Source organism: Carassius gibelio, chromosome B17 (genome assembly GCF_023724105.1).
Source record: "Carassius gibelio isolate Cgi1373 ecotype wild population from Czech Republic chromosome B17, carGib1.2-hapl.c, whole genome shotgun sequence".
Taxonomy (NCBI): domain Eukaryota; kingdom Metazoa; phylum Chordata; class Actinopteri; order Cypriniformes; family Cyprinidae; genus Carassius; species Carassius gibelio.
In genome coordinates, this window is record NC_068412.1 from 28933580 (window position 1) to 28959406 (window position 25827).

General features: G+C 38.7%; 3 protein-coding genes across 5 annotated transcripts in view; 2 read left to right on the top strand and 1 right to left on the bottom strand.

Annotated features, from left to right (window-relative positions):
- Positions 1-25827, bottom strand: part of LOC127976795 (mitochondrial basic amino acids transporter-like) — a 289596-nt gene that overhangs the window by 22064 nt on the left and 241705 nt on the right. The window lies entirely within an intron of this gene.
- On the top strand, positions 10813-14950 carry LOC127976794 (leukocyte elastase inhibitor). Of its 2 annotated transcripts, none has more exons than XM_052581467.1 (7): positions 10813-10964; positions 11606-11794; positions 12347-12490; positions 12634-12751; positions 12848-12969; positions 14044-14214; positions 14357-14950. In XM_052581467.1, the coding sequence occupies exons 2-7, from the start codon at positions 11618-11620 to the stop codon at positions 14753-14755; spliced, it is 1131 nt and encodes a 376-aa protein (XP_052437427.1). In that variant the 5' UTR covers positions 10813-10964; positions 11606-11617; the 3' UTR covers positions 14756-14950. The 2 variants fall into 2 exon arrangements, with proteins under 2 accessions (XP_052437427.1, XP_052437428.1); XM_052581468.1 differs by having other exon boundaries at positions 14047-14214.
- LOC127976793 (WD repeat-containing protein 25) lies at positions 16547-23821 on the top strand. Its single transcript, XM_052581466.1, has 7 exons — positions 16547-17107; positions 17507-17992; positions 18701-18848; positions 20286-20416; positions 20484-20654; positions 21728-21868; positions 22396-23821. The coding sequence occupies exons 2-7, from the start codon at positions 17534-17536 to the stop codon at positions 22615-22617; spliced, it is 1272 nt and encodes a 423-aa protein (XP_052437426.1). The 5' UTR covers positions 16547-17107; positions 17507-17533; the 3' UTR covers positions 22618-23821.

Consider the following 25827-nt stretch of genomic DNA (forward strand, 5'->3'; position numbering starts at 1 on the left):
GGCCCGATCTAGGAACGGGCGGTGTGAGCAGCGCAGTGGGGGCTCGCAGAAGCTGTAATTCCTGGGAGTCCATCCTTCGAGCACTGGCGCTGAGGAACTCTTCCAATGCAGATGATGCGTTACTCACTGCTCATCTTTCCCAAGCAGTTCTCGGCTGCCCAGAAGCAGACTGAGGCAATCCGACACATCCTCCCCCGGTGGGCAGCTGCTGCCTCCACACATCTGGTGGCCACAGTGCCCCAGCCTGCCCCCTGCATCCACTCCCGCCCCGCATCTGCAGCAGCCTCCAAGCGTTCAAGATGTTGATGCAGAAATGCATTTTCGGGTTCGTCCGTCCCCAAGATTGATTTGCAGCAATGCTCCCAGGAGAATGGTGACTCCAACCCCTGATGGTCCAGTTGATTTGGAGATGGTTTGAAGCTGTCCAGGTAGACCTGTTTGCTAATCCAGAGATCTCTACCTGCCAGTTGTTCTACTCCCGGCCCGAGGGAACTCTCGGCACGGACACACTGGCACACAGCTGGCTGTGGGGCCTATGCAAATATGCATTTTCCCCAGTGACCCTTCTCGCACAGACAGTCCAGGAGGATGAGGAGCAAGTCTTGCTAGTGGCACCATATTGGCCCACTCGGACCTGGTTCCCTGAACTAGTGCTCCTCGCGACAGCCCCTGCTTGGCTGGTTTCTCTGAGGATGGATCTACTGATTCAGAGACAAGATACCGTTTGGCAACTACGTCGAGACATTTGGTAATTCCATGTCTGGTCCCTGGATGGGATGAGGAGGTTCTAGGTCACATACCCCAGGAGCTAGTGGACACCATCAATTCGGCAATAGCACTGTCGATGAGACACGCTTACGCCTTGAAGTGGAACCTGTCCAAAGTAGGCGCGCGGTATGCGCGCTCATAATGGAAGTGAAGCAGTCCGTACTGCATCGAGTTTAAAACATCTCAACTGTTCGGGAAGCACGTGACATAAAACGAGGCCAGCTATTGGCTATTCGCTACTTCTCCTGCTGTACTGGCTGAGTAAAACCTCCGGTGGCTTATTACTGCCACACTTTGGTCACGGCAGATTTGAAATATGCACGAAATGAGCCGCTTATGGCAAATAAAAGTGATTTAGCAACTAATCAATGACTAAATTAGTTGACAACTATTTTAATAATCGATTTTAATCGATTAAATTGATTAGTTGTTTCAGCTCTAGATGTCACATCCTGTCGCCATGGTTGCTGTACCGCCATTGAGCTGCCAGGTCTCCGGCTTGGCTCCTTAGCGAAAACCTGGTATGCATTGCACCTGCTGCCTTCTTATACTCACACTGTGATCAGCCGGCTGCTGGATGCAATAATTGCATGCCAGTGTGCATTGGCTCGTTTACTTTACACTCGAAGTAGGTTGGTCTATCGAAGCGATATCCCATTTTCATCAGTCACCGACCTGGCATCTTTTTTCAGGGAAAGAGGGTTACCATACGTAACCAAGACGTTTCATCCATCGCACCCAAAGATAAACTGCATCACTTTACAACTATAGGACAGGAAGAGCTAAATAAACGTATCACTGCATCTAAACCAACAACGACTTCTGAATTTGGAACAAACCAAAGACAGATTTAATAAAGCAACATCACCCTCCTCCAGAACCATGTGAAGAATAATTTCTGACACGACAGCATCTGGCAACTATTGGGTATTATAAACAAACCAAATAAATATATCAGTGACATGGTTTTGTCTTAAGATACATATCAGTAATGTTTTTTTCTAAGGCATGTTTATAAAAACTACTTCAATGTTCAGTGTTCTTAAATAATCCTGGCTTAATCCAAGTCCTGTTTGTGAAACCAGGCCTAAAAGTTATAAGGAATGATGAACAGTTCCATTATATTTTGTATAGATTTTACCCAAAAAAAGGGGTATTTGCATTCACATGCTTAGAACTTCAACTGAAACACAGAACAGTTTTTCCCCATGGAACAATATTATACAGTATGTAAACCTGAACATAGATACACAGTCAGTATTTGTCATCTGAAAAATGTTAGACATAATGTTTGAAGCACTTGAGGGGTAAATCGGACTGAATGAGCATAATTTTAATCCATTTCTAATCCAGTTACCTGATCTCCCAACGATCTCCGGTATCTTCTGTGTTCCCGTCAGGCTCGGTGGACAGTTGCCTCTCCTGTAAAAAGAAAGAGACAAGCTTTAGTATTCTGCGATTTATGTGGCATTGATCTCTCGTCTATGGACATACTCACCTACATTCCACCTCTCACTGATTGATCTGCACAGAATCCGCAACTGAAATCACCTTCAACTCAACGTGCACGTATTCTTGAGAGAAATAAACACTGTGTTGAATTCACTTTCCTCTGCCTCCAGTGACTATCCTGACACATATACATTCCAGGAGTGTTCAATTTGACTTTTTTGCTGTGCAGGAAAGTTTTTGTAATGATAACTCATTACACTGGAGTTAAAATATCAAGAGTTAAAATCTATCTTAAAGGTGTTAAATTGTAACTCTTTACACTGGTGTTAAAGGGGGGGGGGTGAAATGCACGTTTTCACTCAATATCCTGTTAATCTTGAGTACCTATAGAGTAGTACTGCATCCTTCATAACTCCAAAAAGTCTTTAGTTTTATTATATTCATAAGAGAAAGATGAGAAAAACACGAGCGCCTGGAGGCATAACGTGTGGGCGGAGCTAAAGAATCACGAGCCCCAGTAGGCTTTTGCGTTGAGAGCGTTTGGAAGCTGTGACATTACCGTGAGGAAAAAAAACCATCATCCAAAACAAACCATGGCTTACAGTCAGATTCAGCCGTTTATTTATGATCCAGAATCAGATCCCGAGGCTGAAACTGAACGAGAGCAGCAGCAGCAACGACTCGCTCCGAGCGGGGCTCGAACCCGGGTCTCGGCATGGGAGGGGACGCACTAAAAAGGAGGCAGAGATATTTGAAGCAGTTTTACTCACCGCCTGCGGTTCCAACACACGATCGTGACCCTTTTTCGTTGGGATTGCATCATCCTTAAGAAATAAACGATATGCAAATCCGTCGTCAAACTTGGCCTTGTTTGTAAAACAAGCATCTTCGAAATGCAGGGAACGGAACAAACACAAACACTTGCACAACTCCGTTGATGCTCTGTAAAAATAAACTCCATCCACTGGTCCCTTAATGCTGTTTCTCTTTTGGTAATCTGTGCAGGGTTGTCTTGCCCTGGCAACCAAAAACACACTTCTTTTGTGACATTTGGCGACGCTCTCGCTCTGATCAGTGAAGTCTGTTGTGCTCTCAGTGCTCTGCTATACGGGAGCGCGCTCTTCCGGCAGAAGTGCCTCAGGACCCATATAAGGAAATTCCGCTCCATCTAACGTTACACAGAGCCATACTCGAAAAAAACTTTCAGAAACTTGTGACAAACCGGAAGGAGTATTTTGGGAACAAAAATACTCCTTCAAACTTACAACTTAATTTTTGAAACTTTGTCCATGTTTAGCATGGGAATCCAACTCTTTAATAGTGTAAAAAACTCAGTATGCATGAAATAGCATTTCACCCTCCCTTTAAGGAAAAATCTAAATTTTACGAGTAAGATTATACACTTTATTTCACTGTTTTGCATCCTCATATGCACCACATCGCGAGCAAATAAAATGGTGTCTGTGAAAAAATATTTTAGATGGGTCAGTGCTTGCACACATGCAAATGTCCCGGATGTGACTAACACTCAGTGGTAAAGGTAACTCTTCGTATTTACACTGCCAGAGGGGTCTGTTTACACTAGCTAGTATTAATCCTCTAAAATTCAACATCACAACTTTTTTAAAGATTTTGCTTTGATGATATTACAGACTATTTCCTTGTATCGTGCATGCTGCGTATAACTGATATTAACTATATGTCTCAGCGTTACCGTCTGGGCAGAACTATTGTTCCAGCCACCAAAGAAAGATTCGCAAATAACCTGCCTGATCTATCTCAACTGCTAATTGTACCCAAAAATACACATGAATTAGACAAAATGACTGACAACATGGGCACTATTTTCTCTAATACATTAGAAACTGTTGCCCCCATCAAATTGAAAAAGGTTAGAGAAAAACGTACTGTGCCATGGTATAACAGTAATACTCACTCTCTCAAGAAAGAAAATCGTAGTCTTGAATGCAAATGGAGAAAAACTAACTTGGAAGTTTTTAGAATTGCATGGAAAAACAGTATGTCCAGCTATAGACAGGCTCTAAAAACTGCTAGGGCAGAGCATATACACAAACACATTGAAAATAACCAAAACAAGCAAAGGTTTTTATTTAGCACAGTGGCTAAGTTAACAAATTACCAGACGCCACCTGATTCAAATATTCCACCAACGTTAAAAAGTAATAACTTTATGCATTTCTTCACTGATAAAATAGATAACATTAGAAATACAATAGCGAATATAGATTCTACAGCGTCTAACATGGAATGTCAAGCCTCTTATTAAGAAACCAAAACTAGATCCTAGTGTACTGGCAAATTATAGGCCTATTTCAAATTTCATTTATGTCTAAAATTTAAGGAAAAGTTGTGTCTGCTCGATTGAGCACCTTCCTGCTTAAAAATGATCTGTATGAAGAATTTCAGTCAGGTTTCAGGCCCCACCATAGCACAGAAACTGCACTTGTTAAAATTAAAAATGACCTGCTCCTTGCGTCAGATCAAGGCTGCATCTCATTTCTAGTCTTACTTGATCTTAGTGCTGCGTTCGACACCATAAAATCATGACATACTCATAGATCGATTACAAAACTATACAGGTATTCAAGGGCAGGCTCTAAGATGGTTTAGATCCTACCTGTCCGATCGCTACCATTTTGTTTACTTAAATGGGGAGTCATCTCATTTATCTTCAGTAAAATATGGAGTGCTACAAGGATCCGTCCTAGGTCCCCTTCTATTTTCAATATACATGTTGCCCCTTGGTAATATTATTAGAAAATACAGAATTAGCTTCCACTGTTATGCTGATGATACTCAGCTATATTTCTCAACGAGACCAGATGAAACTTCCCAATTATCTAAGCTAACAGAGTGTGTTAAAAATGTAAAAGATTGGATGACCAATAATTTTCTCCAATTAAATTCAGATAAGACAGAGATATTAATTATTGGACCAAAAAACACTACACAGAATCTTGTAGATTACAATCTGCAACTAGACGGATGTACTGTTACTTCCTCTACAGTCAGAAATCTGGGTGTCATATTAGACAGCAATTTGTCTTTTGAAAATCATATTTCCCATGTTACAAAAACTGCATTCTTCCATCTTAGAAACATTGCCAAGCTACGAAACATGTTATCTGTTTCTGATGCAGAAAAGCTAGTTCATGCATTCATGACCTCTAGACTGGACTATTGTAATGCACTTCTAGGTGGTTGTTCAGCTTCGTCAATAAACAAGCTACAGGTCGTCCAAAATGCAGCAGCTAGAGTCCTTACCAGGTCAAGAAAATATGATCATATTACCCCAATTTTACAGTCTCTGCACTGGCTACCTATTAAGTTCCGTATCAGTTACAAATTATCATTACTTACCTATAAGGCCCTAAATGGTTTAGCTCCTGCGTACCTAACTAGCCTTCTACCACGCTACAACCCATCATGCTCCCAAAATATTGCTACATGTGTGACTGCATCATAAAATAATTATTAATTAATCATGTTAATAATGTTCATTGTCTAGATGACTACGTCTTGTATTCATTTTTTCTAAAAATCCTGTCAAACGTGCACAAACTGACAGTCACCACCATAAGCTACTACTAAATATTGTAGAAACATAATTTTCTGTAAAGTTTCTTTGCAATGATTTGTATTGTAAGAAGCGCTATACAAATAAACCTGAATTGAATTGAATTGAATAAAAGCATTGTCTTTTGTCTGACCGGCCGCCATCTTTGTTCAAATGCCATAATTACAAGTGTACTAATGTAAAAGACTACTTTGGTTTCAAATGCTGTAACTTTTCATGATTTTTTCATATGACCACAAAATCAAAATTGAAGAACACATTAAAAGGAACTTCACTAATAATTTTCTAATGTAAAATGACATCACTGAATTCAATGATGAACTGCCTTTAACTATCATTTTGCATTATTGACACACTGTTTTCCAAATAAATGTTGTTCAGTGCTTTGACGCAATGTATTTTGTTTAAAGCACTATATAAATAAAGGTGATTGATTGACATAAAACCTTTATTCACATCTTTGTTTCCCACAAGCAAAGGCCATATAAAATATCGCTCTTATGCAACAGAGACTTCAGCACTTCTTCCCGTCAGAGTCCAGTTAATCTTAAATGAATCTATCTCTATTTTTAATCTTAAACTGTTACAACATCTTAAAGGCGTAGGCTAAGCAAATAACTGTTTCTAAATTGCATAGCATCATTTCTTTTATGATAAAAACATATCACAATACAGCATTTAGAAAGAAAGTTCCAATTGCAACTTAGTTGCAAAATGCATTTCCTTGTACAATCATCGCACAGTTTGCAAAAAGCAGGCATTCGTGGCAGTTTTAACTGACATACCTGACAGTTTTCTAACTATTGAGCAAATTCTAACTGCATATATTTCTCATTACTGGCTTTTAAGGTTTTTATCTGTGTAGGGTTTTAAATGTTTGGATTTTTAACAGACATTTGTAATTTCAAAGATTTCATATCATCTGCAAGAGATTGCAACTCCAAATTAAAGTTTACCAACTCATTCATTTCTTTCAGCATTCTCATATTTTTATTATTATCCTCTGGTTTTCACATCAGTTTAATTATCCTTCTTATCCTAAAAACAATCTCCTGCTCTTCCATCAGCTGACATGCTCTACTGTTTTACTCAACGTTTCTTTTTCCTCTTTTGTCTTTTGACTTCTTTGCTGCAGTTCCTCTGGATCCTCTCTACAACGAGATTTTATATTCGTAGTATATACATTTTTAATTTGTAGTCAGTTATAGTCAATTTTTAAATTACCTGGTTCATTATCACAGTTACAGAGTGATAGATGATTGTGAATATTGTGAATTGGAAACCTTATTCCTAAAGAATCAACAGACTCGACACTATCTAACAATTAATACCTTTTGACTCTCTGTGCTACAGTTATTACTTTTGTGTATGCCACTCTGAAAAAAACTACTCTAAAAATGCATTCAGGGTTTAAGATAAAAGTTATATTTATGTATTAAAATGGAATATAATCAAAACAATCCAACATTCTTACACAGTGGCTAAATTAACAAATTACCAGACGCCACCTGATTCTAATATTCCATCAACGTTTAATAATAATGAGTTTATGAATTTATTCACTGATAAAATAGATAAAATCAGAAATACAATAACAAATGTAGATTCTACATTATTTAACACTTCAGTTTCATCCATCGCACCCAAAGATAAACTGCAGTGCTTTCCCACCTAGAAATGTTTAATGTTCTAGGAACATTTTCATCGGCTAGTTTTATTTTAGTTCCCAGAATGTTCTGCTAAAAGTTAGGATAACATTCTCGAAAAACATTCTAAAAATGTCTATTGATAGCATTGTTACAACATTATTCTCTAACATTCTAATAAAGCTTCCCATCACACTAGATGTAAACTTACATTGCTCAGAAGTCCAAATGTTGGTTAAAAGTGAAAACCCAAGCTCTGTTTTGTGTCAAACTCTAGTGTAAGTAACTCCAAAAACAGTATTACCAACTGCACTTATTATAAACAAGATTTATTTCTGTCATAAGTGTAAAAAAGTTCTTATTGAGATTAACATAAGTGTTGATGGTTTATTGAAAGTAATAGTTTAGTTTGACGTCACCATTATGGTTATCAGTACTTAGGCAGTATGACTCTTTTTCAGTGTATCTGTTCATTTAACCGCTATAAATATACTTGTTATAGCAAAAACATGCGAGAAAACAGTCGTCAGGTGATGTTGGTTACTTGCAGATATTAAAACTTTTTTCACGTAGTGATCTGATCAACTGGTTTTATCTGGAGTTGAATCTATGCTATTAACTTAATATTAGAGAATAGAGCAGATGCAATGCATGAGATTCTACAAATTCATATCATATTTTGTCTGTTCTTTTTAAATTAAATTGTTAATGAACTAGAGACTGCTTAGACACACAGAGACCTCAAAAATTAGTGAATGAATTTCAACAATGGTGACAAGCTTAATGCCGCAATGCATTCTGGGTGCCACAGATGAGTTTTGCATGATGTACCCAGAATACATTATTTTTTTTAAATGCTTTAAATAATCTGCTTTAAATTCAGCTGGGTCTCAGGCGCTTGAGCCAGTAGGCTGTTTTAACAAATAATATGCACTATACATTATATTGGGAGAAAACAGGCAACCAGACTGCATATGTGTTGTATTAATCAATAGCAAGCAACCGGAGTTGTCTAACCACATGTTCTCTTGCTGTTTTTGCTATAATAAAGATTACAGCAGCTAAAGAACATCACTGACAAGTAAGTGTCAAATTGCACAACTAAAGCCAACACTTACCACCATTATGGTGACATCAAACCAAACTATTACTTTTAAACAGACATCAACATCCAACATCTAAACATATGCTTAAATCTTAATTAGAATGTTAGGGGATAATGTTCTAATAATGTTATTATTAAACATTTTTAGAATGTTTTTAGAGAACGTTATCCTATCTTTGAGAGAACGTTCTGGGAACAAAAATAAAAATACCCGCTAAAAACATTGTTAGAACAATCCATTGAAGATGATCCTTTTCCTATTTGGCGCCTAAACTCTGGAATAAGCTACCTAACATTGTTCGGGAGGCAGACACACTCTTGCAGTTTAAATCTAGATTAAAGACCCATCTCTTTAACCTGGCATACACATAACATACTAATATGCTTTTAATATCCAAATCTGTTAAAGGATTTTTAGTAGGGATGCACGATAATATCGGCACAATATCGGTATCGGCCGATAAAAGCTTAAAATGACCATTATCGGTATCGGCCGATATGAATATTTCTGCCGATGAGCCAAACCGATATTCTCCAAGTGAAATAATTGACCTGTTTTTCAGATGTGAATGTCTGTCTACATTTGTAAAATAATACATTTATGGTAGAATCAGTACAGAAGAGATACATGGATTTCTCTTCAGTAAAATTAAAGTTTAAATATATCAGTATATATTTGTATATATATCGATATCGGTATCGGCATCGGCCAAAATTATTTTGAAAATATCGGCATATCGAATATCGGCCAAAATCCAATATCGTGCATCCCTAATTTTTAGGCTGCATTAATTAGGTAAACCGGAACCGGAAACACTTCACATAACACCCGATGTACTTGCTACATCATTAGAAGAATGGCATCTACGCTAATATTAGTCTGTTTCTCTCTTATTCCGAGGTCACCGTGGCCACCAGATCCAGTCTGTGTCCAGATCAGAGGGTCACTGCAGTCACCCGGATCCAGTACGTATCCAGACCAGATGGTGGATCAGCACCTAGAAAGGACCTCTACATCCCTGAAAGACAGCGGAGACCAGGACAACTAGAGCCCAGATACAGATCCCCTGTAAAGACCTTGTCTCAGAGGAGCACCAGGACAAGACCACAGGAAACAGATGATTCTTCTGCACAATCTGACTTTGCTGCAGTCTGGAATTGAACTACTGGTTTCGTCTGGTCAGAGGAGAACTGACCCCAACTGAGTCTGGTTTCTCCCAAGGTTTTTTTCTCCATTCTGTCACCGATGGAGTTTCGGTTCCTTGCCGCTGTCTCCTCTGGCTTGCTTAGTTGGGGTCACTTCATCTACAGCGATATCATTGACTTGATTGCAAATAAATGACACTATTTAAATGAATAGAGATGACATCACTGAATTCAATGATGAACTGCCTTTAACTATCATTTTGCATTATTGACACACTGTTTTCCAAATGAATGTTGTTCAGTTGCTTTGACGCAATGTATTTTGTTTAAAGCGCTAAATAAATAAAGGTGACTTGACTTCTCTTCAGTTCACTCCTCTCACTTTCTATAGGGTTCAGGTCAGAGGACTGGAATGGTTATAGCAGAAGCTTGGTTTTGTGCTCAGTGACACATGAGGTTTGTGTTTGGGTCATTGTATGGTTGGAAGATCCAAATATGGCCGATTATATGGTTTCTTACAGAGTCAGTCGCTTACAGATTTTTTAATAATTCCATGTATCTAAACAAGATGTCCAGGACCTCCAGCAGAAATAAAGCGAAAGTCGTGACATTTGCCAAGTATGGTAGCCAATTTGCAATTTTGCTGTATTTTTCTCAGGTCAGTTCATACTGAACAGTTTAGCCTAAACATCATACACCCGATGTTCACTTTTCCAATAGTCTGTTATTCAGGGCAGATAGGACAGCAGATGACTCCAGCAAGGTGTACGAACACTGTCATTGTTGGGAGACACTGCTCAGCTAACCTAGAGTTTCTCATGGTTAAATGTAGACCTTTTTATCCGTGTGAATCCATCAGTGAGGAACATTTGACAACCAATCTGCAGATTAATATTGCTTTCTTTTTTAATCAATAAAAGCTTTTTATATATTTGATGTATCTGGAATCTTGTTTCTGAGTCCAGTCCAGATTAAGTTGATCTTTCTAGTAATCTGGAAAGAGTGCTGTATTGTTACAACAGTATTTCAGGTATTTACAGGAAATTTCATAATCATTTTTGAAAAAATTGTAATTTACCGAAAATTTGGATTTCACAAGATGTTGCTTTGGCTGTTTGTGTGTGTTTGTGTGTGAGAGAGAATACTGTATATATATCCACTACTGGAAGCAGTGAGAGAACAAGACAGACACTTGTGTCACTTGTGAAGACGCACCTCATATCAAGAAGAGATCATCACTTCTCTCTCAGTAAGTATTTCAGGAGCTTGTAAATTTGTACTAAACATTAGTTGTAATAACATTTGAGTTATCTGCATTTATCAGATGCTTTTATCCAAAGCAGCTTACAGTGCATTCAGGTTTAATATTTTTTACATAACATGTGTGTGCTCACTGGGAACCGAACCCACAACCTTGCGCTGCTAACACAATGCTTTACCACTGAGCCACAGGAACATGTACGATATACATGTACAGTCCAAAATGGTTTTACAAAAACATTTGAATTAAGACAGTAGTTATATATATATATTCTGTTTCACTGTATCAGTAGGAAATATTCATTTCAGGTTCACCTCATTCATTTGAATAATTATTTTGTAACAATGTAACAATCCGGTGAGATTTTTGTACATTGCTAAAAACATGTATCAAGCAATTGAACGCAAACATGACGGCCCAGCAAACTTTAGCTAAATTTGGGATGTTCTGTTGTTTTGATTTTATATTTTTTTTAAAACTCTACATTTGACTTCTGATATATTAGGAGACCACATTAACATTCTCTGTTTATAGCTTCAACAGTACGTACTTTGCTCTCTGATGTGGTCATTAGACTCTTTTCTGTGCTGGACTAACATGATGTTCAAATTGAATTCCCTTCATTCTAGACTCTTAACGAAATGGACCCAGTCATCGAACCAGTGATTTTGGCAAACTCCAAGTTCTCCATTGACCTGTTAAAACAGCTCTGTAAGGACCCTAAGAAAAATGTGTTTTTCTCACCCCTGAGCATCTCCTCTGCGTTGGGCCTGGTCGTCCTGGGAGCCAAGGGTGAAACTGCTGATCAGCTATCTAAGGTGTGCTTAAACCTCCTAATAGTTCTATATAAACTCTATATAAACTGTCATCTCATGTTTATCCATGCTTTAAAGTGGCCTTTTCTACAAGATACTTTATACAGATACTCTAGCACAAAAAAGGAAAAACCATCATGGGGCTATTTACAAAAAACATGTTTTCTTCACTGCATTTTTATAACATTGTTCACATACTGATGAAATGGCCTAGAAGATTTAGATTGTTTGCAGCTGACACAGTTTGTGTTTCCACTGATGAGGAGATGATGGGACGATCTCACAGGGCAGATTACATCAGTCCTTACATTATGTCACAGTTTATAGACAACTCATTTTGAGACACTGTTTATCATTTACTGGGAATATAAAACAGGAGTGGGTGGATTTTTTTTATTTTATGGTGATTGTGAAACACAATGCCGACACATTAATGTTCAACTGATTGCTGTGATTCTATTTTAACATTCCAAGCACCCCCCCCCCACACTGTCTCTAATTCTCTGAACACATTTCTCTCAATATTAATCAATATCCTGTTGTGTTTCTCTTAAGGCCCTCCACTTTGAAAATATGAGAATTATGTACCACTATCTGTATGAGGAGCTCTACAAAGAAGGAGAGTACAAGTATGACAACAAGAGAAGCCTGCAGCTGGTTAATCGCTTGTACGGAGAACAGACGGTCAATTTTAAAGAAGTGAGTTGGTTGAGAAAGCACAACAAACTGTTAAATTACTTCCTGAGAATGGCAGTAAAGTAATGCACATCACTGAGATGTCTGGGTCAGAGAACTGATGTTACTGTAACCCATGTTCCCTCTCTTTCTGCTGACCATGTTAGGATTTCCTAGATATGTGTGAGGAGTGGTGTTTTGCCAGTTTCAGGACGGTGGACTTCAAGAAGAATCCTGCAGCTGCGAGAGAAAAGATCAACAGCTGGGTGAAGGATAAGACTTACGGTAAATCAATTAAAGTGTACTTGTTTTCAACTATAAGACTCTAGTCAATTAGACCACTTTCTCATGATTTATCACTCTTCTGATTGCTGTTTTTAGGTCAGCTGATGGATTTGTTGGATCCAGAAGATGTGTCTAAGGACACAAGACTTGCTCTTATCAGCGCAGTGTACTTCGAGAAGAAATGGGCCACCGGCTTCAAAACTATGGCCCCCAACAAGGTAACTTTGTCAAGACAATTCAGCTTTGTCTGCTAAAAATTGCTGCGTGATCTACATCTATGTGCAGTTTTCAGCTTGTTATTGTGGCAAACAGCACTCCTTACTCATTTCATTTCCATCCGTTTATTGTCATTCTGGACATGCTGACATATGAGAGAATGAAATCTGTACAGTGAGTTCATAATTATTATGCAAGTTAATTTTTGGATCTTTTATGGGGGTTTTTCCGAGAACATTGTACCAATTCCACATCAATCACATTAATAACTACTATTTATTTTACATTTAATCATTTATAGCCTAAGTGATATTTCTAATTGTTCATGAAGGCGGTAATATTCAGGTGTGCATAATTATTACGCAGGTTTTCTTTTACAGATAAAAAAATATATTTTTTTTTAACTTAGACTGAAAGGTCAAAAAATATTAAATGTCCATGAGAAGGAAGCAATACTAATGTAATAGTATAATTTGCAGAGTTAAGACATGAACATCGGACAGAAAAATGCTCATCGGGTCAGGAAAAAACAGATACTCTATAAAGTTTTAACTATGGATATAATTTATTTATAGATATAATTTAACCCCAAAATTTTTATAAATAAATAAATTCTCACCATGAAAACATAAATGTTATTACTTGTCTGAAAGAAGAAAGTCATACACACCTAGGATGGCATGAGGATGAGTAAATCAAGGGTTAATTTTCATTTTTGGGTGAACTATCCCTGTAAAGTTATATATTTATTCTTTGATATATTGCATATTCACGTTCATATGTCAAAATGTTCTGGGGGCCATAAACATTTGTGAAAATTATCACAAATGCTGGTGCTTGATGACAATTAAAAAAATAGTAGTAAAGTGCAAAAATATATAAACAGTATGGTGTTAAGCTCATTTATAGAAAACTTACAAGCATACTTGCAGTATAAAACTACTGGGAGTACACTTTAAACTTTCATGAACTAAAATTTGTGTACTTCGTATACTTCGTATACTTAAACATGTAGTTGAACTGTGCTTAAGTGTGCTTCACAGCATCACTAATGTCCAATCTGTCTGTGTTTAAAGAAGGATATGATGGTTATGATGGTTAAGACGGATAAGCTTCCCCTGGGAACTATCCCACACAACCAAAATAAAAAGCTTCCCGCTGAAGCTCAGATTCTGGAGATCCCTTATGAGAATCATCATCTGAGCATGATCATTATACTCCCAAACAACAGTGAAGACCTACCAAAGGTAAAACAGTCAGTCACATACTTCACTTGGAACTGCATTATTAGGACCAAATAATACAATTTGGATTGTTGTCTAGGTTTGGTATTACATGAAATGGGAAACAACTGAAAAATCTCTGCTATTTTTCTCTTCTTCCTCGTAGTTGGTCGACTCGATCACTTATGAGAAGATTATGGAGTGGACTGAGCCGGACAATATGATTCTCACAGATGTGAATGTTGAAATGCCCAAGTTTAAACTGCAGGAGAGTTATGGCCTGAATGAAGACCTGCAGGCTCTGGGAATAACTGAGCTCTTTAGTGATCAGTGTGACTTACCTAACATGTCATCTGAAGAGCTGAAGATGTCCAAAGTGGTGCATAAGTCTGGTATTGAGGTGGACGAGGAAGGCACAGATGCACAAGCAGGTGGTGGTGGAATTATCCAGCCACGTTGTAGTAAAATCTCAACGTCTATTACTGTAAAACCCCCCTTCCTTTTCTTCATCCGCCACAACTCCACCAAGAGCATCGTGTTCTGGGGTCGCTTCATCTCTCCATAACCTGTAATCTAGAATCTGAACCACAGAGCAGAGCAGGTTCTACAACAGTGTGATCTGTCATATTAAAAACAGCACACGGTGATTATACTGCATGCATCTTCATTTAAAATTGATTTGCTTGGAATTTAAGTTTTACATGCTCAAAATGTTCGAGCACAACCAAATCACTATAAATAAAGGAAAATTGGGCAGAAACCTGTGTCCTATTTTTTCTTTAACTTAACTTATTGTATAAAGTGTCAGTGAACAGGTGGAAATGAACTCATGTTTGAATGATTTGAACTGAATCATGAGCATAACGTGAGGAGTGAATGATGACTGGATGAACTCAATTTAATTATGCTCAGTTCAAAGTATAAATTCAGTTTATAACTTGAAGAGGGAGTAATTAATAATTAATTATTAGGGAGAGTTAGTACGTTTAGAGTTGACAAAGTCAGACAAATCCAACTTGGTTTAAATCAGGTTCATAAAGCTCAACATAACCCTTCTGCTGCGTCTCATTTATGATGCAGCTTCCTCCGAAGGTCACATTCGTCCCAGCCGCACATGACCAACCTTCAGCGATGAAATATGGTTGAGATAAGGTCTGTTGTTGTTTTAACGTTGAAACATGTTTAGTGCTAAATGGTTGAAAAAGGTTAACAAAAACAATTGTAAATCAACAAACGATTTATATATATATATGATCTGTATGTTGAATCAACAAATCAATGTCTCCAACAGCATACAAAATACATTTCTGCCTTTTAAATTATTAATATGAAATTATTTAAGATTATTATTATTTTAATAGCATTTTACAATATTTTTGTCATGATACCTATTCTAAAATCTGAAGGTACATGTTAAATATTATCATCATTAACAACAATCACTTTGCTGTGTTATCATGCTGAAACAATTCTTATTGGTTGTTTTATTTTATTGCTTTGATCATGATTGGTTGATCTGGCTGTCATCAGGAAACGCACCTTTCTTTATTAAGCATGTTCGACAGGTGCTCAAACTTCATTGGCACCAAGCACCAGCTCAGAAAATATTTGGCTGACCAACATTAAAATACAGCTGCGTAGTAGGCCTAATTATTCAGCTATGCACAGTTAAAACATGAGGCAGTTCTATTTCTAATAAGAATATTTAGCCAGAGACCACAAACAAAAACCACAAACACACACTACAAGGTGGATTTCATCAGATCACAAACAACAACATATTACAAAAACATTTTAAACATGAATAATTACTACAAAAGAATCATCTAATTAACAAGCTGTCAAACTCAGAGTTCAGCTATTATTAACAGGGTGCCCTAAGGTCACAAAACGCTGAACTTTTGGTAGATCCTAGTATAGCAAAGTCCACTAAAGGAGGTAGAGCTTTCTCACATTTGGCTCCCAAACTCTGGAATAGCCTTCCTGATAATGTTCGGGATTCAGACACACTCTCTCTGTTTAAATCTAGATTAAAAACACATCTCTTTCGCCAAGCATTTGAATAATGCATCTCTTAAATTGTGAGTGTAGTTGCATCTGATCAAAGGTGCATTCTTATTCATTAGCTTGGGTTAAACTAATTTTACTTTGTTGGATCAGCAGCTATGCTAATGATGTCTGTATGTGTTTCTCTGTTTCTGCTGGATCTTCATCCCGTGGTAACTAGGATTTACACAAGCTCCAGTCTGGATCCAGAACACCTGAGAAGAGATGATGCTGACCCTCAGAGGACCCCAGATGATGCTGACCCTGAATCAACAACAGAACTAACTAATATTGATACTTATTATGCAATCACATTATAATTACTACTAAATATTGTAGAAACTTAATTTTCTGTAAAGTTGCGTTGCAATGATTTGTATCGTAAAAAGTGCTATACAAATAAACTTGAATTGAACTGAATTGAAAAAATTACTATTTAAATATTATTACTATATTAATTTATTTTAATTATGTTACATAATCATTCGATTTTTCTGCTCACTGTAGAAGAACTCTCCTTTTATATAACTGTTTTTTTTGTCTATTTGAAGCTTTTTAAACATTTATTGAAATGTTTTAAAATGTTTTAGTTTGTCTGTAACTTGCTCACCGACACGGATTAAAACGAGACTTTTATTTTGTGCGGAAGTTCCTCACAGATTCGCGCTTCCGGTGTTCGCTGTCTGATGTTTCAAATCAAACACCGCGCTACAGATGCGAATATTAATCACGTAAACAAGAACAAATAGTCATAAAAACGAGTTTAAACTAATATGTGAAGACTTATGTTATGATATGGACGTGACGGATCAGTATTTACTACGAACTTTGACAGGAAAGATGATGTTATATCAGTTATACCTCGTTTAATGTGAGTTTATGGATCATTTCGTTTATTATGATGCTTTATTTTTAATTATGGTAATATAAATGACAATAAACTCCAGATACATTTGGGTTTTATTTACTGTAGAAATCGTAGATTCACATGTTTAATAGAATAGTCAGAGATAGCTCTGTTGTAACAATATTCAAAAATTATGTTTTTTCATTGTGCATTAATTTGGTTATTTTGATTAGACAAAAAAATACACTAACATCAAAATAAAATCAAATAAACTCTTCATATATATATATATCTATATCAGACAAATATGTGTAATATTCTCCCTGTTTAACAGCTGAACTCTGAGTTTGACGTTTGTTATTCTTGTTTTTTTTAAGGGTTGTTTTTGTAATATGTTGTTGTTTGTGTTGTGATGTAATCCAGCTTGTAGTGTGTGTTTGTGAGCTTCACATGGCTTCACTGGTGGATTATGAGGACTCTGACAGTGAGACAGATCAGGATGCTCAGCTTTATCGTGATGAAGGCCTCATCATCAGCTCCTCTTCATCATCATTATCATCATCTTCATCACGTGTGTCAGCAGCACAGTGTGGTTCCTCCGGCTCCGTGAAGAGAGTCCTGCAGGGTTCTGCGCTGAGGCCGTATGTTCCTAAGAGACAGAGACTGGAGACCGCAGCGGTTCAGACTGAAGAAGCGTCTCCGTCTGGATCTTCTGGGTCTCTGCTGCTGTCTCAGGTGTCCGAGAGGGTCCGGCCGTTTCTGGGCCGAAGGCAGGGTCAGGTCCAGCTGCCCAGACGCATGCAGAGCCGCATCGAGGCCCATCAGGGTCCAGTGAACACACTGCAGTGGAGTCCAGTGGATCATCTCAGTCATCTGCTGCTGTCCGCATCCATGGACAGAACCTTCAAGGTGAGACTAACCTAACCTAAACTAACCCTAACCTGACCAGCTGTTACCTGTACAGGTGGCTCATCTCTGAACAAATATTGTACATGTATGATGATTAACCATGTATAATGAGTTTTGATTAAAATAAGATCAAATATTTAATTTTAACTCATTTATTAAAATAACTGGATCTTTTCAGTGATTGGTCAGTCTTCTCCAGTCAGTCAGTGTTTTTAAACTCCGCCCCTCACACTCATGTGAGAGCCACGCCCACATCTCAACATCCAATCAGTAACCAATGCACAGTTAAACCATGCCTATATTATTATTATTTTTTCAGTTCTATCACACATTACAGAATCAGATATAACTTGAACACCGAGTGCTGGAGGTTTAATTAGTGTGAGAACTAGTAGTGATGATTAACCTAAACCGCACTAATGAATATAAATCAGCGTGCAGTGACGGATGAAAGAACATCACGGTGCTGCTGTCAAGGACCTGCATGAGAATGAATGAGCCGATTAGATTACTGTGCAGAAAGACTGAATGTGTTTTACTGAACGAATGAATGGCTCGAGTGTGAGAGACGTGATCCTCAGGAACATGTGTGTGTTTGGTGAAGGTGTTTCTCATGTACACTCAGGGAGCGGCCGCTATCAGATGTGTGTGTGTGTGTGTGTGTGTGGGATATCAGATAAGAGCTTCACCTGAGTGTCTGTGTTTCAGGTGTGGGATGGTGTTGGCGAGGGGCGGTGCTTACAGACTTACTCCGCCCACCGGGGCTCCGTGCGAGATGCCTGTTGGCTGTCCTGTGGGCGACGCCTCCTCTCAGGCTCGTTCGACGGCAGCGCAGCGGTCACTGATGTGGAGACCGGTCAGTTCACCTTCACTCTTGAGAATACGAGCTGAGAGTGGATCGTATCCCGACACAGACGACTGATTCAGAGAAACTCACACGAGGAACTGAATCAGATCTTCTTCTGTTGATTCATTGTGTTTCTGTGCACTTTATCTGCTCATGACACACGTTTCTTATCAGCCGTCAGCGCTGTGCTAATTACACTTCTTAATTAAAAACACTGAGGAAGCGTATTAATTATGCAGGAGGAGGATTCTAAGATCAGCTTGTGTTTGACGAGACACATTCTCATCGTTCAGAGAGAAACTAATAATGAGTCCTGCTCCTCTGCGATCACATGATCATATGCAAATCCTCCAATTAACATGCATCCATTGGTTCATCATCATTTGGTGTTAATTATCAGCTATTGAAGATATTCACCCATCGTGTCCATCTCAAACACATAAACGTACATCTGAAGGAATCGTCACAGAAAATTAAACAAATATCTGTTAATGTATGAACAACTTCATTAAAAGGCAAGTCAAGTTATTCATTTCACAGAAAACATAACTTAATTTTTCATACTCTTCCAGTAAATATATCTTGATTTATGAATCTTTAGATTTTGCATGAGACAAAAACAACAAAAACACAGAATACTGCTTAATGAAATGGAAGTCTATAGGAAGTAGTTTCACTGTTGTTAATTAAACTCATCGTCTGGTCTCTAGATAATAAAAATATTGGTACATTGTTTTCTCTTTTGATTTATTCCTTCTTTACTCGCTCTTAAACAGCTCTACAATGTACCTTCATTAAACGCTGTGCAAAAGAGCCCTTTTCTTCTTTTGGGTGGAACAAGAGTTATAAAACTGGATAAACATCATTTATTAATCAGCAGATCAATAGTTTATTCTGATTATTAATAATGCATGCAATCTTTATTGAACATCTGTCTTTCTTGTGATGAAAATGTGATTTAATAACCAAAAACACATGACAAAAATCTTTGAATCATGGGTTTAATGGAGCTTCAGGAGAATATAAATCACTTGATGTGAATCATTTCTGACCCGGAGCACAAAACCAGTCGTAAGGGTCAACTATCTGAAAATCTGGAATCTGAGGGAGCAAAAAAATCTAAATATTGAGAAAATCATCTTTAAAGTTGTTCAGATGAAGTTCTTAGCAATGCATATTACTAATCAAACATTAAGTTCTGATATATTTACAGTAGGAGATTTACTAAATATCTTCATGAACATGATCTTTACTTAATATCCTAATGATTTTTGTCATAAAAGAGAAATGTATAATTGTGACTCATACAGTGTATTGTTGTGTATTTCTCCAAATATCCGTCTGTGACACTGATGCTGCTTATAGTTCTCACAGGCGCTGCGATAAACTCATGACACTGATTGATTGATTGATTGATTGATTGATTGATTGACCAATGTTCCTCAGGTCAGACGATCTCATGGATGGAGAATGGATTTAAGGTGTGCTGTGTGGCCCCGCGTCCGTCTGACCCTGAGGTGTTTCTGTGCGGAGGCTTCAGTCCAGAGGTCAGAGCCTGGGACGCTCGCTGCTGTAAGGTCAGTCTGATTCAGAGCCTTCCCATGATCCTCTGCGCTCCGTGTCTCAGCGGTTCTGTGTGTCCAGATGCTGCGGGTGTATAAGGCGGCGGTTCAGCAGACGCTGGACGTCTTGTTCCTGAGCGGCGGGAGAGAGTTCATCAGCAGCACTGATGCGGTCAGCCGAGACTCTGCTGACCGGACGCTGATCGCCTGGGACTTTGAGACGACCGCCAGACTCTCCAACCAGATCTTCCACGTAAGACACGAGCTGCTCGAGACGCCTCAAACACTCCTAGAGTCACCCTTAACCAAAGGAGACCTTCACATTAGAGCTGTCAGAAGGGCTGAAAACTCAATTACTAATTTGAAATATACAAAACAATAAAAACAAAAAACAAATTAAAAACATTTTATTTAAACTTTATCCCTTGTATCCTGACACGTATGCTGATGTTGTGTCTATCTCACTTTTTTTTTGTCTCTGTCTCAGTTTTCTTTTCTTTTCCAATCAAGCCTGACAGGCTACACTCGTCCTGGTAGAACAGGGATAAGAAGCAAACATTAAGCAGTGCACTTACTCTTACTCTACAAACATATACTGGTCAAAGGACTTTATCATGTTGGTAATAAAAACATTCGGGGCTCCAGCCCCCTTAGCCCACCCCTAACGCCGCCCCTGCTACACAATCATGGGGAAGACTGCTGACCTGACAGTCATACAAAAGACAACCATTGACACCTTGCACAAAGAGGGCAAGACACACAAGGTCATTGCAAAAGAGGCTGGCTGTTCACAGAGCTCTGTGTCCAAGCACATTAATAGAGAGGAGAAGGGAAGGAAAAGATGTGGTAGAAAAGAGTGTACAAACAATAGGGATAACCTCACCCTGGAGAGGATTGTGAAACAAAACCCATTCAGAAATGTGGGGGAGATTCACAAAGAGTGGACTGCAGCTGGAGCCAGTGCTTCAAGAACCACTACACACAGACGTATGCAAGACATGGGTTTCAGCTTCACATTCCGTGTGTCAAGACACTCTTGAACAACAGACAGCGTCAGAAGCGTCTCGCTTCAGAAAGGACTGGACTGCTGGACACGATTTTAACACTTTGAATACTAGTTTGTTTACATAATGCTGCTTTTTTTTTTTAATGTTACACTTCGCTTAAAGCCTTAAAATATAATGCATTATAAAAGTAGTTTTAATGAATTAGCCATGCCTTGCACTGCACTATATAATGCATTACAATATACTTTATGAATACATTTATAATGTGTGTTGTGTGTGTGCTGTAATGTGTGTGCGCGTGCGTGTGTGTGTGCTGTAGGAGCGCTTCACCTGTCCGTGTCTGGGGTGTCACCCGCTGGAGAGCAGTTTCGTGGCTCAGACTAACGGTGGATACATCGCTCTGTTCTCCGCACAGAGACCCTACAGGATCAACAAGAGACGCCGCTTCGAAGGACACAAGGTCACATGATGGAGTTACACTGACATATAACAGAGTCATGACATGAGAAGTCTTCTTTTGGCTCTCAAGAGCTCTTTGTGTCCTGCAGGATTCATAGCTTAAAACATCCTCCTATTTATAAACAAAGCATTTCTTAAATCAAGCTCCAGAAACGGCTCGTTTGGATCTGGATCATTACGCTGTCTGGAAAGTATGGTTTTATTTTTGATCATGTTGTAAAAACACTCAAAACATGTGAAAGCCGGTGTTGATGCTGTTTCCTGTTGAGTGACGTTAGCCAATCATAACTGATCATCGACGAGCCTTAAAGGACACGCCCCTTAAAACAGCTCCGTTTAGACAGAGGGTCAGAATGAGGATTGATGATCATTTTTATGTAATTTATAATGTTTATACTTTAACATTATAAGTAAGTCTCTAGGAACATGTTAAAATAATTAAAACATCCATGTCATGACCGCTTTTACTCCAGCTGCAGCTCCAGAGAAGCTTGACTGATTTAATAATCGTGTTGTTGTGGTTTGCAGGTGGAGGGTTTTGCAGTGCATTGTGGGTTCTCTGCAGACGGCAGTGTTCTGGTCTCTGGTAGTTCTACAGGTTCTGTGCACTTCTATGACTTCCAGAGCTCACGTCCCCTGAGCACGCTTCACGCTCACCAACACGCCTGCGTCTGTGCCGCGATGCATCCCATAATGCCCGGCCTCACAGCCACGTGTGATTGGACGGGAGAGATCAAGATCTGGAGCTGATTGATCAGTGTTACCATGGACACCAAACTCCATTCCATTTGAAGCTTCTCCTCAGTGAGGATTATGGGTAATCAAATCAAATCATTGTATGATGTTAAACTTAAAATCCTCTGAATGTTACATGGTTTCTTGTTTGTTTACTTTTATTCTTGTGTGTGTGTGTGTGTGTGTGTGTGTGTGTGTGTTTCCCTAATAAAATAGATAATTCTTCTATGTAAGATTTTTAATGTTTCTTAGAAATCATTCTAATATAATGATTTACTCACCTCAACTTTATTTATAAAGCACTTTCAACACCACAAGTGGAACCAAAGTGCTGTCCAGAAAGTATAAAAGAGAAACATAAAAACAAAAACAGACATACGTCACACACTTACAAAGCATTGTCAAAAGCAAAAGATTTACTGCTGTGTGTTGCGTTCCCCGAAGAAACTAGCGTTTGCTCATGAAACAATGCTTTATTGTGATGGATGTGAATGGCACATACTGTGGAGTGTATGATGACCTTCACCTGACCTCGTCCTGCTCTGGAGTCCAGCAGAAGAGCGCTCTGTTCTCTCTGTGATTAACTGTACATGGAGCATGTCTTTAAACAGACTCTGTCAGCAATAAAACCAGCGCATTTCTCTCTGCCTTCATCAAACGGAGCAGAGAGAGTTTATATTCAAATTAATCCTGACTGACCTCCGGCAGAAAGAGAAACTGATGGATCTTAAACCTGCGACTGCAGAATGAAAACGGAAAGGATTCGCTGCGCCTCCGACTCTCTTTAAGGTTGTGATATTTTTAGGATGAGTTTCCCTCTGAAAAAGAAACCTGTGTGTGCGTGTGTGTGTGTGTGTACGCGTCTGTGTGTGTGTGTGTGTGCATCTGTGTGTGTGCGTGTGTGTGTGTGTGTGCGTCTGTGTGTGTGTGTGTGTGTGCGCGCTCTGGTAAATGATCATTCAATATTCCACTCTCGATCGATCAATATTACACATCAGCAGACGAATGTCTTTTCTTGTTTCATTTGAGCTGAATGCGGCCGATGATGAACTCTGATTATGTTTGTATTCTGTGAGTAATTGATGATAGAATTAAACATTTTGGGGTTAACCATACCTTTCAGATATACTAAACAATAACATGGAGTTTTTCTGCAAAGCTGCTTTGGAAATGTAATTGTGAAAACTAATAAAGTTCAGTCTGAAATGTGTTAATCAGACGAGTTTGTTTCAGCTCACATTCATTGAACAAACCGTGTGGAGTATTTGCATATGATTAATGGATTTAATTAGACAGTATTTCTATCTTCACAGACCTTGTTTCTGATTGGATATAATTAACAGAAACTATCAGACACACACATGACAGATGTACTGCAGCATTTATTCTGTGAAGGAGCTTTAATAGAAACCAGAATCCAACACCTCAACCAGTATTAGAAGATGTCTACAGTTCAAGCTTAATTAAGATGCTTTAAAAACCATCAGTGCACTGTGTGTGTCTCTACAGAGACAGAGTGTGTGTCGTTCATCAGAGATCAGCGCAGGACTGAAGCAGTGACAGACTGTGATTGGTGCTTAATCCTCTCTCTACACTCATATGATGCTGTTTCCATAGCAACATCTGTCAATCACGGTCATGTGACCTGCACTGATGTTTCACCCGAGTATGAGTGTTTAATGAGTTTAACATTGGAGTTTAACCTCTGTGTGTGTGTGTGTGTGTGTGTGTGTGTGTGTGTGTTTCTGCTCTGGTCTCAAATCCCCTGTGAGCCAATTACTCCAGAAACTGAGAGCAGTAATGCTGGAAGTGTCAGATGCTGAAGTGTGTTTGAAGAGCGTCCGGTCGGTGTGTTTCTGCAGGCTGACTGTGTTTCGGATGAATCTAGATCTGGTCTCTCAGTGTAGAAAGAGCTGGATGTGGATGAATGCCCCGTCGTGAGGCTCTGTGCATCTACTGCTGGGCTGTATGTGAGACGCTGTGATTCTTCTGCTGCGGATGAAACACTTCTGAACACTGATGCGTGTCTCTGGGGTCTCGTCTGGGACTAATGAGGACACATTCAGGGAAAACACTGAAACAGCCGACAGCATCATCAGACAGATTGGGTTCTGAGCTGCAGTCGAAATAAACATTCACAAATCCAGATACATTTACTGATAGAAATTCATCTGATTAAAACAAGAACAAATATCTGCTAATAGGATGAAGACTCATCTCATCATCACATTCATCTCCAGCAGTTTATTATCGCTCTGTCTTTATGCTAGGGTTAGTGTCATTGGTATATTTTCTCTAAACTGAAGCACAATGATTTACATGGCTTGATGAAAGTTTCCACGCAGTTTATTCTGGGATTTCTCCACAGACCAGGCTCTCTCCTTCATTTCCACTCTTTAACCCTCTTTTGATTTGTAAGTTTAAAGTAGTAATTCTCATTCACAGTCTATTTGTACTCCGAGCTCATCTTCGGTGTGTCCCGCTGATGAAGGAGCTCACAGGGACACACTTCTGAACTCAGTAACTTTGGATAAAAGCATCTGCTAATTGCATCAATGTAACATCAAACATTCATCAGTCATTTCAGGATGGTGAGTGGAATATTGTGTGGAACTAATCTGTCTGAATCCTGCAGGAGAGATGAGGAAGATGATGATGAAGTCAAACACATTCATCTGCCTTGAGTTTATATTTAGCAAACTCGACAATGGCATTAAACTGAATTGACTTACGGTAAATAACAATATTGCTGCCTTTTGTAGAAATGCTTTCAACTAGTTTCAGTAGAAGTAGTGTGTGTGTGTGTGAGAGAGAGAGAGGAGAGAGAGTGTGTGACCAAATGCCACCAAAATGATGGCAAAGATAAAAATTTACCAGAAAGTGTAAGAATGCAAACAGGTTTTCTGTAAGGGTTAGGGTTAGGGGAGACAAAATACTGTCTGGTCAGTATAGAAGTAATAGAACTCCCCACAATTCACAGAAACGTTGTTAGTGTGTGTGTGTGTGTGTGTGAGAGGGTCGTGTTGCCCCATCGCAGGACCAGAATAAGAAACAGACACACACACACACACACACACTTCAGCTCATCCTTCATTCAGTATCACCACAACACACACACACACACACCACCTGCTTTCTCAATCATTGCATCAAATCGGTTTACGTCACAGAATTACTGTAAACACAGAAAACTCTAAGATTCACTCATGAATACAACACTGAAAA

Coding starts and splice junctions, on each gene's coding strand:
- LOC127976794 (XM_052581467.1), top strand. CDS start 11,618: ATGGACCCAGTCATCGAACCAGTGATTTTGGCAAACTCCAAGTTCTCC. Junction 11,795..12,346: donor CTGCTGATCAGCTATCTAAG/GTGTGCTTAAAC, acceptor GTTTCTCTTAAG/GCCCTCCACTTTGAAAATAT. Junction 12,970..14,043: donor AAACTATGGCCCCCAACAAG/GTAACTTTGTCA, acceptor CTGTGTTTAAAG/AAGGATATGATGGTTATGAT.
- LOC127976793 (XM_052581466.1), top strand. CDS start 17,534: ATGGCTTCACTGGTGGATTATGAGGACTCTGACAGTGAGACAGATCAG. Junction 18,849..20,285: donor GGTCACTGATGTGGAGACCG/GTCAGTTCACCT, acceptor AATGTTCCTCAG/GTCAGACGATCTCATGGATG. Junction 20,655..21,727: donor TCTCCAACCAGATCTTCCAC/GTAAGACACGAG, acceptor TGTGTGCTGTAG/GAGCGCTTCACCTGTCCGTG.